Raw genomic sequence first — 12842 nt, forward strand, 5'->3', positions numbered from 1 at the left:
TATCACAAAGGTTATGTGAATGGTCCAAGTGAATCCTGAACTCGTTTATATCACAGCTTAGGAACCCAAGCTTAGGAACTCCTAATCTTAAATCCCATGGATAGAGGAGCCTAGTGGGCTACAGTCCAGAGAGTCACAGAATAGTGGGACACAACTTAGTAACTAAACAGCAACAAACAGCAGCAATATTTTATAATAGTGGGCAAGCCTATCTGCCTGACCTTTGCTCCAGAGAGAGCCATTGCTTTGAAGACAGACATCATCTCTGTATTTCAAGGCTGTTTCCTATAAACATCTCTGAAAGGATAAAGGCAGTCTGGGTCTCTTTTAAAACTGGAAATACAAGGACCCATGGAAAATTACCTGTAACAGGAAGTGATGAGTGTGAAAAGTCCTTGAGCTCTACATGTTCTTGGCTGTTCTACTCTTCTCTAGTTTTACCAGCTATAAATCAGGAGTTGGCAAGCTTTTTTGTAAAGGGGCAGATATTAAATATTTTAGACTTTGTTAGCCGTATGGTTTCATCATAACGACTCAACCTGTTATAGCAGGAAAGCAGCCATAGATTATATAATATGTAAATGGATAAACCTGGTTATGTTGCAGTAAGACTTGATGGATATTGAAATTTTAATTTCATGTAATTTTCATGCACCACAAATTTTTTTTCAACCATTTGAAAATGTAAAGCCCGTTCTTAGATTGTAGGTCATACAAAGATGGTGGTAGGCTGACTTTGGCCCACATGCCATAGTTTGCCAACTGGTTTTATAAGATGAATTTCTAGGATATAATAGTTTGAATACGGTAGTCTTGCATATGAGAGATCATAATTAACATTTTATAGCAATTGATAGTTCTAAATTGTTGTCTCATAAATTGTTCCCAGATTAGCCTCAGAGTAAATCTGCAAGATAAGCATTGTTATCTTCATGTTATGATGAGGAAACTAATGCACAAAGAAGGTAGATGACATACCCAAATTCATAAAACTAGTTAAGTAACAGAGCCAAGACTGATTTTATTTTGTAATCTTTTCCCCATAATATGGTACAGTTTATGAAAGAGTATCATACCACTATATCTTTAATACCCATTTGTTGCCAGAATGTTTAGTTCAGTCCTATAAAAATTATAATGATAGTAATGGATGCTTATTTCTAATTTTATTTATTACTATCTTCTGCTGTCTAGCTTTGTTAATATTTGATAATTTGTACTTTGGGAAAAAACTAGATATAGGATGTGAAAGCATTTATTACAACGTTTGATAAAGATTTGGCAGTTGAACCATATGGTTTTTTATATATTATAATTTTTTCCCACATTTTCAGATAATAGTTCATTTTATTTTCAGATGTATACAATGAAACTAAACAATAAAGAGGAGCTTCACTGGTGATTCAGCAGTAAAGAATCCACCTGCCAATGCAGGAGATGTGGGTTCGAAGATCCCCTGGAGAGGGAGGGGGCAACCCACTCCAGTATTCTTGCTTGGGAAATCCCATGGACATAGGAGCCTGGTGGGTTACAGTCTATGGAGTCACAAAAGAGTGGACATAACTTAGCAACTAAACAACAACAAACAATGAAGAACCTTTTTCCCCTCCTAAATCATTTGTGTTCATGCTGAACTAATGTTTTATATGGTAGGTTTTATCCAAATTTAACATTTTCTCTAATAATGTACTTTTTGCATTACTTCCTTATCAGGTGGTTGAAGATTATGCTGGAAGATGGCAGGTCCCTTTGCCACAGCTTCAGGTTCTTCAGACGGCACTTTGCTGTTTTACATCTGCCAGTGCATCATTTCCAGATGAATGTGAGCACGTACAATATGTTTTGAGTAGCCTTGCTTTGTAAGTACTCTTTACTTCTCATCAAAGTATTTTTTTTGATCTAAGAATTGGGTTTTGATTTTTTTTTTTTTTTTGCAGACAGAACCTTTCTTAAAGTCTTCCCTCAAAAAGAAATTTCCATTTCTTCATGTAAGGGTTTAGATTTAATTTTGAACATTTAGCCATAATTTTACTTTTAGCTTTAGAGTTAAATGGAATAGTTGTAAAGATTTTTAGATTTACTATTAGCACTTACCTTTCCTTTTTAATTCCCCAGAGTCTCTTGGCAAACTTTAATTGTAAGTCCCAGGAGCAGTTGAGGCCATCATAGTTAGCAGAGGGAACTTAAATCAGGTCAGAAAGAGGTTAGGAAACTTTGGTTTTTAAAAACACTCGTAAAGGACTTTGAGTTAAAGATCACAAATTGAGCACTTGGTATTTATCCTTTTTGCCTTCCTAGATCCTACTAAAGTAGTAAAGAAGTAGAGGGAAATACAGTGAAAAGAAAATAGAGAAGAGTCATCAGTGAATGAAAAGATTTCAGCAGTTTTGTTTGGGAAAGAAAATAGAGGAGTGGTCTTTGAAACATGGCAGAGCAAGTCACCACTTAATTTTTTAAATTATTTTTGGTTCCTTAAATTAGGCTCATATCACATTAGTGGGTTGTGAATTCATTTATCAGCACTGCAAAATACAACAGAAAATATCAGAGTGTGTCTCACAGAAAAAGTATTATTTTGTGCAACTCTTGTTGTTTTGTATATTTACTTTTATGTATGTGTATACTTTATTATTTGTAAAACATTTTTTGAAACTTATAGGTAGCTTATAAAACAAAATTATTCTAGCCTTGTAAGATGGGAGGAAGACTATCTGTCATGCCTCCCCCTTGGAATCCTAGGGAGGTATAGACTTTGAACATGCAAGGCATGAAATAGAGAGTAGGGAATGAGATACTTAGGGAGAATACAGATAAAGGCATTAATTGCAGTTTTTCCATTCAGGTTACTCACCAGACCTCAGGGCCTGTCAGGTGGGGAAACAGCATTGATACTTTCTTTTTTTCTCTAAAGAAATTAAATGACTTTGGAGCAGTGACCTTTGTATTCTGGCATTTAAAGGTTTTTCTTTGAGACAGCTACCTCATCATTTAATTACCCCAAAGAAAAAGCTTATCAATCACCAAACTCTAAACATGCTCATAGGGTTCCCAATTAATCCTTAGATATTAATGGATATTCAAAAATTTTCAGACATTTGAAGGATGACTTCATCATGGAAAAAACACAATGAAAACAAACTTAAAAAATTCTGGGAGAAATACTGTTAATGTTGAAAACCAAAAAATGAGAAGGGAAATATAAAATCTATAATTTGCCTTTTCAGAGAGAGTTGAGATTTGTAGGATGTTAAAACAGCAATGTATCATGCTGTGTGAAAGGAATAATGAGATACCAAAAATAAGTTTGTGGAAATTAAGAAAATATGATGGTTAAAATTTAGAATTCTCTAGGGAGTTGGAAAGTTGAATAATCCAGAATGTAAAACAAAACCAAAATGAAGGAATGTGTCAGAAAAAAACTGATGCAGTGACCTCATGTAGGAGGTTCATTATTTAACTAGTTGGAGTTCCAGAAAGAGAATTTACAGAATATATGTTGGAGGAAATTTTCAGAGATACAATAAAATAATTTCCCAGAAACAAGTTTAAACTTCCAGACTGAAAGAGCCCGAGAAGTGCTTAGTACATTGACTAGAAAAAAATACTCAGATAAATACATCATTTTGCAACTTAAAAATACCAAGAATGAAAAAACAGATTTGAATACCTTCTAGAGAGAAAAAACTAGGTCACCTAAAAAGAAACGAATATAAGATTGGTATCAATTTTCATACAACCAACAGTGGGTAGTAGAAAATAATTCAGTGTCTCTACAGTTTTAATGAGGACTTATTTTCAGTGTAGAATTTTATACTCATCCAAACTGTTCAGTATAGTATCAGAGTAGAAACAGCATTTCCAGGCATGTAGGACCTGAGAGATTGATTTGTCCACATTTTCTTTCTTAAGAAGTTATTAGAGAATGTGCTCCAGAAAAATGGGTTATAATATAAAAAGATCATATGACAGTGGATCTAGAAAACAGTATTTTTTACTTAAGATAGAGAGGAGAAAAGTTCCAGGGTCACTGCTGAATAGTAGTTCTTACAGATAGGTCACTTCAAGAGCGAAGTATTCAGTAAGAGATTTGAAACTAACCTTGAGATTTTGGAACCATTTAAGGTAATAATATAAGCAGACAAGGTAAAGGAAATAAAAAAGCAATTAGATACTCCAGGAAAATTAAAAATAATCTGAATAGGAAAAGGATACAGAGTGATAACTCACTTACTTAAATATGCACTGAATGTTATTTATATAAATATTATTTATATATTCTTCATATACATGATGCTTAGGGTACTTTCCAGGTGGCCCTCGTGGGAAGGAACCCACCTGCCAATGCAGGAGACGTAACAGGCATGGGTTCAATCCCTGAGTTAGGAAGATCCCCTGGAGAATGGCATGGTAACCCACTCCAATGTTCTTGCCTGGAGAATGCCATGGATAGAGGAGCCTGGCGGGTAATGGTCCTTAGGGTCACAAAGAGATATGACTGAAGTGACTTAGTGCACACGTACACACACACACACACACACACACGATGCTTATTGACTTTATGCATATAAAAGCACAAATAGTTATAGTTACAGAACAGAGGAGAATTATTAGCCTTTCAGTGTAAGACTATTTAGTGGAAATTGTGAGTTGAAAATGAAGGACAAGAGCACTAATACCTTCCTTTATTTTGTATTTTACAAAATGGAGTTTCAGGAGTACAGGAAACCATAAATAAAAGTATAAGTAAAGTTACAAAGATAAATAATAGAGGAGTAATAATGAATAACTGTTGGGAGGATGAAATTGGTTATGTGAGGAGTTAAATTCTTTTTTATCATAGCAAAAATTTAAGAGATAATAGTTAATCCATTTTGAGTTTATTTTTGTGTGCGGTGTTAGAAAGTGATCTAGTTTCATTCTTTTACAAGTGGTTGACCAGTTTTCCCAGCACCACTTGTTAAAGAGATTGTCTTTACTCCGTTGTATATTCTTGCCTCCTTTGTCAAAGATAAGGTGTCCATATGTGTGTGGATTTATCTCTGGGCTTTCTATTTTGTTCCATTGATCTATATGTCTGTCTTTGTGCCAGTACCATACTGTCTTGATGACTGTGGCTTTGTAGTAGAGCCTGAAGTCAGGCAAGTTGATTCCTCCAGTTCCATTCTTCTTTCTCAAGATTGCTTTGGCTATTCGAGGTTTTTTGTATTTCCATACAAATCTTGAAATGATTTGTTCTAGTTCTGTGAAAAATGTGGCTGGTAGCTTGATAGGGATTGCATTGAATTTGTAAATTGCTTTGGGTAGTATACTCATTTTCACTATATTGATTCTTCCGATCCATGAACATGGTATATTTCTCCATCTATTAGTGTCCTCTTTGATTTCTTTCATCAGTGTTTTATAGTTTTCTATATATAGGTCTTTAGTTTCTTTAGGTAGATATATTCCTAAGTATTTTATTCTTTTTGTTGCAATGGTGAATGGAATTGTTTCCTTAATTTCTTTTTCTACTTTTTCATTATTCGTGTATAGGAATGCAAGGGATTTCTGTGTGTTGATTTTATATCCTGCAACTTTACTATGTTCATTGATTAGCTCTAGTAATTTTCTGGTGGAGTCTTTAGGGTTTTCCATGTAAGATCAGAAACTATAAAACTCCTAGAGGAGAACATAGGCAAAACACTCTCAGACATAAATCACAGCAGGATCCTCTATGATCCACCTCCCAGAATTCTGGAAATAAAAGCAAAAATAAACAAATGGGATCTAATTAAAATTAAAAGCTTCTGCACAACAAAGGAAAATATAAGCAAGGTGAAAAGACAGCCTTCTGGATGGGAGAAAATAATAGCAAATGAAGCAACTGACAAACAACTAATCTCAAAAATATACAAGCAACTTATGCAGCTCAATTCCAGAAAAATAAACGACCCAATCAAAAAATGGGCCAAAGAACTAAATAGACATTTCTCCAAAGAAGACATACGGATGGCTAACAAACACATGAAAAGATGCTCAACATCACTCATTATTAGAGAAATGCAAATCAAAACCACAATGAGGTACCACTTCACACCAGTCAGAATGGCTGCGATCCAAAAATCTGCAAGCAATAAATGCTGGAGAGGGTGTGGAGAAAAGGGAACCCTCCTACACTGTTGGTGGGAATGCAAACTAGTACAGCCACTATGGAGAACAGTGTGGAGATTCCTTAAAAAATTGCAAATAGAACTACCTTATGACCCAGCAATCCCACTGCTGATGAGATGGATGAAACTGGAGCCGATTATACAGAGTGAAGTAAGCCAGAAAGAAAAACACCAATACAGTATACTAACACGTATGTATGGAATTTAGGAAGATGGCAATGGCGACCCTGTATGCAAGACAGGAAAAAAGACACAGATGTGTATAACGGACTTTTGGACTCAGAGGGAGAGGGTGGGATGATTTGGGAGAATGGCATTCTAACATGTGTACTATCATGTAAGAATCGAATCGCCAGTCTGTGTCTGACGCAGGATACAGCATGCTTGGGGCTGGTGCATGGGGATGACCCAGAGAGATGTTATGGGGAGGGAGGTGGGAGAGGGGTTCATGTTTGGGAACGCATTAAGAATTAAAGATTTTAAAATTTAAAAAATAAAAAAATTTAAAAAAAAGAGATAATAGTTAAAATTGGTAAATCAAGAAATACTAGCAAAGCTTATTGTCAGTAACTATTAAAAGTGCTGAAGTTGTTAATTCTGGAGCATCGGCAGTAAGAGACAGGGTTGAAGTGTTTCTGTACACTTAGAATTTTTAAATCTCGAAGATGTGTGGACTTCATATATATAAACTTTATGGTTTTTTGATTTATGTATATGATATATACATATAAATTTTAAAGAGAGCATGTATATTATGCTTCTTTAAAAGTTTATATGTATTTAAAGTCATAGGAGCTATGTGAAGTGATGGATATATTAACTGGCTTAACTATGATTACTCTTGTATGCTTTAAATATATACAATTTGTATTTGTCAGTTTTACCCTGCTGCTGCTGCTCCTGCTGCTGCTAAGTTGCTTCAGTCGTGTCCAACTCTGTGCGACCCCATAGACGGCAGCCCACCAGGCTCCCCTGTCCCTGGGATTCTCCAGGCAAGAACACTGGAGTGGGTTGCCATTTCCTTCTCCAGTGCATGAAAGTGAAAAGTGAAAGTGAAGTCGCTCAGTCATGTCTGACTCGTAGCGACCCCACAAACTATTAGGGAAATATTAGGACTTCTTGACTATAATTGACAAATCTTTACCCAGGCTAGTTTAAACAAAATAAGAATGGTGTGGAGCAATTTATTAGATGACTAAACCATGGAAAAGCAAGGACTAGAACTAGTTTCAGGATTTTCTGAATTCAGAGAATAAAATATCTAGAATTGGTCACTTTCCATCACTCCTTTTTTGGCTTCATTCTCTTGGGCTTCTGACAATTCTGGGATTAAGTTACTTTTAACCAAAAGAAAAGAAACCCTCTGCTCCCACTTCTGTTTCCCAAAACATTTTGGGAACTCAGGCCTGGCTGAGGTTATTTGCCTGTTGCTTGAAGTAATCACTGTGTTGAGGAGAGTGTGATAAGAGTTTTGCCTGTCTGATAGTAAATACACCCCATAGCTAGGGGGAAAAGGGGAAAGGAGGATGCTACATTGGCTACCACGTAAGGACCATCGATTTATTGGAAGGTAAGGAGTTTATTCAAGAAGTGAATGAGGTAGTGAGATAGAGAGCTGGCTAGGTAGGTAGACAAAAATAATGGATGTCATTTCAAAAAATATTTTTATATGATACTTTGAAAGCTACCAAAACATTTTCAATTATTCTCTGCTGATTTCTGAAGAGAAGAAAATAAATACTGAAAGAAATAGATTAATTTTAAACAAGAAGTACTATTTTTGATTCAGTGTTTATTTGTATTATTTCTCCCAATTTGGATTACTTCACTTTCATCTATATAATATTTCATATTTTTATTGTAATGTGAAAATGCTTTTAAAGTTTTCAAAAGTACTTAAACAGATTTTTAAACTCATTTGTTGACTTTTATGCCTTGCTAGCTTTTTTTTTTTTTACTACACATGAAAAGAATAATGTATTAAGCAAAAGTAAATCGTATCTAAGATGGACAGTGCTAGGCAAAAGAAAGTAAATTATCTTAGTGGTGTGTTAAATAGTAGTGTTTCATATAGGGGAAACTTTCTGCATTATTTGAATTTACTTTAGCAGAAAAGATAATTGTATTTTTAATACCAGAAAAAAAAAATGGACAAATAACCACATGGTGGTACCATTAAAAGAATAGTGAGTCTGTAACAGTGTTCTATTTTATTGAAATATTTGAGCCAGAAAACTATTCTAACAATTATTCTATAGTTATTCATTCATTCCTTCTGTAAATCTCTGTGCTTCATTCTAAGAGATAAAATAGAAAATAAGAGATGAAGTCTAGTTTTAAAGATCTTACAGACTTACTACATAAGCAACTCCAGTAGCATAAGTATAAAACAATTACATGGTATAGTGAGAGAATATAACAGGGGACCTGACTTGGTCTTGGAGGTCAGGGAAAATATGCTTGGTGAACTAATACTTTAGCTAAATTTTAAAGGAATGATGGGAGTAAAATAAATAAAAGAGCAAAAGAAACTTCCAGGAATGGCAAACAGAATGTTCAGGGTGCTTTGCCAGGATGTCAGGATATTAATGTATTTCACTATAACTCATATTTGTTTGTAGAATTCTTACTAAGATATATATCATGTATTTTCCTAGTTTTATTCACTTAAAAAATGTACAGGCAAGCTAAAGTAGTAGTATCTATAACATGTCTTATGCTAATATATATTATATATAATATGTTAAAGTCACTATATTCTCTGGTAGTATTGTCCCAGTCTATATGTGTTCACTTTCATAAAAACCAATACACACCTTGTAAATTAATACATATGTGAAGATATACCTTCTATAGGCTGGGAGATTCTAAAATCTATAATTTTTCTAAGATATTCTTTACAGAGAAGAAACTGGATTCTGTTTTTTGGATTCTTACCAGAGTGTTTTTTTTTTTTTTTTTTTTACATTCTACAGAAATGAATAGTCATGTAGGGAATTTTCTTAAATGGACTAATTATAATTTTTATCTGGGTTGACTTTCCTTGTAAGCTGTATTTTCTAAAGAAATGAAAATTTTACTGTGTGTGTACATGTGTGTTGGCACTAAAAAGGACCTCAAATTAATTCCTTGTTATAGATAAGAAAACTGAGACCTGAGAAGTTCAGGGATTTTTGCACATCTAAGCTAATTAAATTCTGTTTATTTTTTCCTGTCGTTTTCTTGTTTTAGATCAGTTAAATATTGGTTTCTAAGTTTTCCAAGTAGAACAAAGCCAAACACCTTTAACTAAGTGGGCCTTCAGACAATGTAAACTTTATCAGTTTTATATAAAAGCAAACTTTAATGCTGCCTTTCTAGCCTCTTTTATCTGGGCAGAAAGTAAATGTTCATAATTTCAGCATTTTAGGCAGGGTTCAGTAATGGAAGTAATAATTTGCTTGGCAGCCATTAGGTCTAAAAGGACCCACATGATCTACTGGAGGCAAGAACTAGTTCAGCTAGCAGCATTTAGTATATAAACCAGCAAACATGAAAAGTATATATGCCTTTAAAAAATAAAAAAATAAAAAGTATATATGCCAATTTGCATAGGGAGAGAAGATCAAAGGGCCTTCTTTTTCATGGAACTAAGTGGGTATACCCTGCCTCTTAATAAGAGTGGCTAGACTGTCATGGGCCACACATGTAATGAGAGATCAGAGACCATTTCTGATTATGTTGCTGTATTGTACCACACTTCAAACATAGGCTTTGAGCCTAACTTCAGTCTCTACTGTGTTAAACCATGTTTTATTTGGTTGTATTTATGACTTAAGGCCAGGTTTCAACTAATTTAAGGGATAGCCTAGAAATCAAAGGAAGAAAGGCTAATTCTAAAGGATTTTTTTTTTTTTTTTTTTGGCGGGGGGTGGTGGGGTGTGATGGTAGGCCCCACAAATGGGGAAGGGAATGGCAACCGAATCCAGTATTCTTGCCTGGAGAATCCCATGGACAGAGGAGCCTGGTGGGCTACAGTCCATTGGGTCACAAAGAATTGGACACGACTGAGTGACTAAATAACAACAAAGGCTCTGTTAAAGCTGTTAGTTTTGTAGGCCTCAGTCAGTATATCCTTTCTCTACAACATGTAACACTTCTATTACTTCTTGACTTTCCAACTATTTTGAACCTTCTCCAATTCTGTATTCATTATCTTTACTAATCATTTGTGGCAGGTGAACTTTATTTATTTTATAGAGAAATGAAGATTGTCTAGCCTTCTATTGCTTCATTTTCTCTAAGGAAGAAATCCCTTTTGAGCTCACTGGGGGTCTTAATTAAATTCCCTTATTAAATTCTCTCAACATTGTTTTTTCTTTGCTATTACATTAGAATATTTTGCTTTCAGGATTTGTCATGTTTAAAGTCAAATTAGACAAACCTATATGCATTTACTTACATTGACCATGTTTAAATGTTCAGCATTTCATTTGGTGGTATATGTGGACTGGTATCTTTTTTCCTTGTAATTTTGGTTTTTATTACTCCTTTTGTTAATTTTGGAGTGAAGCTGTTGAGACTGTAGTCATCTTAAAGGCAAAAAGATATAGGGATTATTAACTGGTATATTTGTTTTGGCAGAGGTGAAGTGATCAGATGACATCCTCTATTCTCACCTGTAGTACCTATTAAAATCTAGAAGGATGAATGTGTGTAGTTTTAAAAATGGTATTTATATTTTTCTAACTAAAGGAAGGAAAGCTTGATAATTCTTTTGATTTCCTTCCCATAGTAGCTTTGGTTGACAGAACTAGACTATATCATTATACTGTTGGCTTTCACTGTGGAATGAAGTCAGAAGAAAAAACAAAAAACAAATAAGAAATACATCTTTGGTTTTTGAAAATTTGACAAAATTTTGCTCATTGTCCTTATACAGAAATTGTAAACTCCCTCAGGTGCACCCAGATACATAAAGCACATATTAATAGATCTAAAGGGAGAAATAGGCAAGCGATACAATAGTAAAGGACTTTAATTAATCGGTGGATCATCCAGACAAAATCAATAAGGTAGCGTTGGCTTTGAATGACACTTTAGACCAGATATACTTAACAGACATACAGAATATTCTATCTAAAAGCAACAGAATACACATTCTTCTTAAATGCATAGGATAGATAGATCATATGTTAGTCCGTAAAACAAGTCTTAAAACATTTAGAAAAATGAAATCATATCAAATCATATCTTTTCTAACTACAATGATATGAAAGTGGAAATCAATTACAAGAAGAAAATTGGAAAATTCACAGATATATGGAGATTAAACAACATGCTACTGACAGTCAAAGAACAAATCAAAGAAAATTTAAAAGTACTGAGAAAAGTGAAAATGGAAATACAGCATATCAGAACTTATGGTATATGGCAGGAGTTCTCAGGGGAAAGTTCATAGCAATAAATATTTACATCAAAGAAAAAAAAAGATCTCAAACAGTGTTGCCTCACTTTATATTCCTAGGAATCAGAACAAGAACAACAAATGAAGCCCAAAGTCAGTAAAGGGAATGAATGAATGTGAAATCGCTCAGTCGTGTCCAACTCTTTGTGACCCCATGGACTATAGTCTACCAGGCTCCTCTGTCCATGGGATTTTCCAGGGAAGAGTACTGGAGTGAGTTGGCATTTCCTTCTTCAGAGGATCTTCCTGACAAAGGGATCGAACCCACGTCTCCTACGTTGTAGGCAGATGCTTTATCATCTGAGCCACCAGGGAAGTCAGTAGAAGGGAACATGTAACTAAAGATGAGTGGAACTAAATGAAATAGAAACTAAAAAGATGGATGAAACTAAGAGCTGGTTCTTGGAGAAGATAAAATTAACAAACTTTCAACTAGACTCACCAAGAAAAAAAGAGAGAGGACTCAAAGTCAGAAACAAGAGGAGTTGTTATAGCCAATTCCACAGAAATGAAAAGGATCATCGGAGACTACAGTTGTCTCACTGCGTATTCCAGGATTTCCCCAGATATACCAAAATCCACAGATGCTCAAGTCCTTTATATAAAATAACATGGTATCTGCAATCATCTCTAGATTATTTATAATATATAGTACAGTGTAAATGCTATGTAGATCACTGTAAATGCAGAGTAAAAACTATGTAAATCACTGCTGCTGCTGCTAAGTCACTTCAGTCATGTCTGACTCTGTGTGACCCCATAAACAGCAGCCCACCAGGCTTCACCATCCCTGGGATTCTTCCAGACAAGAACACTGGAGTGGGTTGCTAGTGTTCAGCAAATTCAAGTTTTGCTTTTTGGAACCTTCTGGAATTTCCCTTCCCTTCCAGTATTTTCCATATGTGGTAGACTGAATCCATGGATGTGTTGTGTGTGTTGTACCTATGGATAAGGAGGCCTGTATGTACTATGAAGAATTATACCCCAATAAATTGAAAAACTGAAGAAATTGATAAATTCCTATAAACATAGTGCCTACTAAGAGTGAATCATGAAGAAATAGAAAATCTGAACAGTACAGTTACTAGTAAGATTGAATCAGTAATTCAGAACCTCTCAACAAACAAAAACTCAGGACCAGACAGTCTTACTGGGAAGCTCTTCCAAACATTCAAACAATTAATACAAATCTTTCTCAAACTCACCCCAAAATAGAAGAGAACGGGATACTTCCAGACTCATTTTAT

At 34.7% G+C, this 12842-nt stretch overlaps 1 protein-coding gene across 2 annotated transcripts in view; it reads left to right on the forward strand.

Annotated features, from left to right (window-relative positions):
- ZNF654 (zinc finger protein 654) overlaps positions 1 to 12842 on the forward strand; it is a 90784-nt gene that overhangs the window by 26273 nt on the left and 51669 nt on the right. For both annotated transcript variants that reach the window (XM_042230391.2, XM_042230402.2), the window contains exon 2: positions 1714 to 1859. In XM_042230391.2, coding sequence (XP_042086325.1) covers positions 1714 to 1859 — 146 coding nt within the window. The remainder of the gene's footprint in view (positions 1 to 1713; positions 1860 to 12842) is intronic.

The sequence above is a fragment of the Ovis aries genome, chromosome 1 (assembly GCF_016772045.2).
Source record: "Ovis aries strain OAR_USU_Benz2616 breed Rambouillet chromosome 1, ARS-UI_Ramb_v3.0, whole genome shotgun sequence".
Lineage (NCBI taxonomy): Eukaryota > Metazoa > Chordata > Mammalia > Artiodactyla > Bovidae > Ovis > Ovis aries.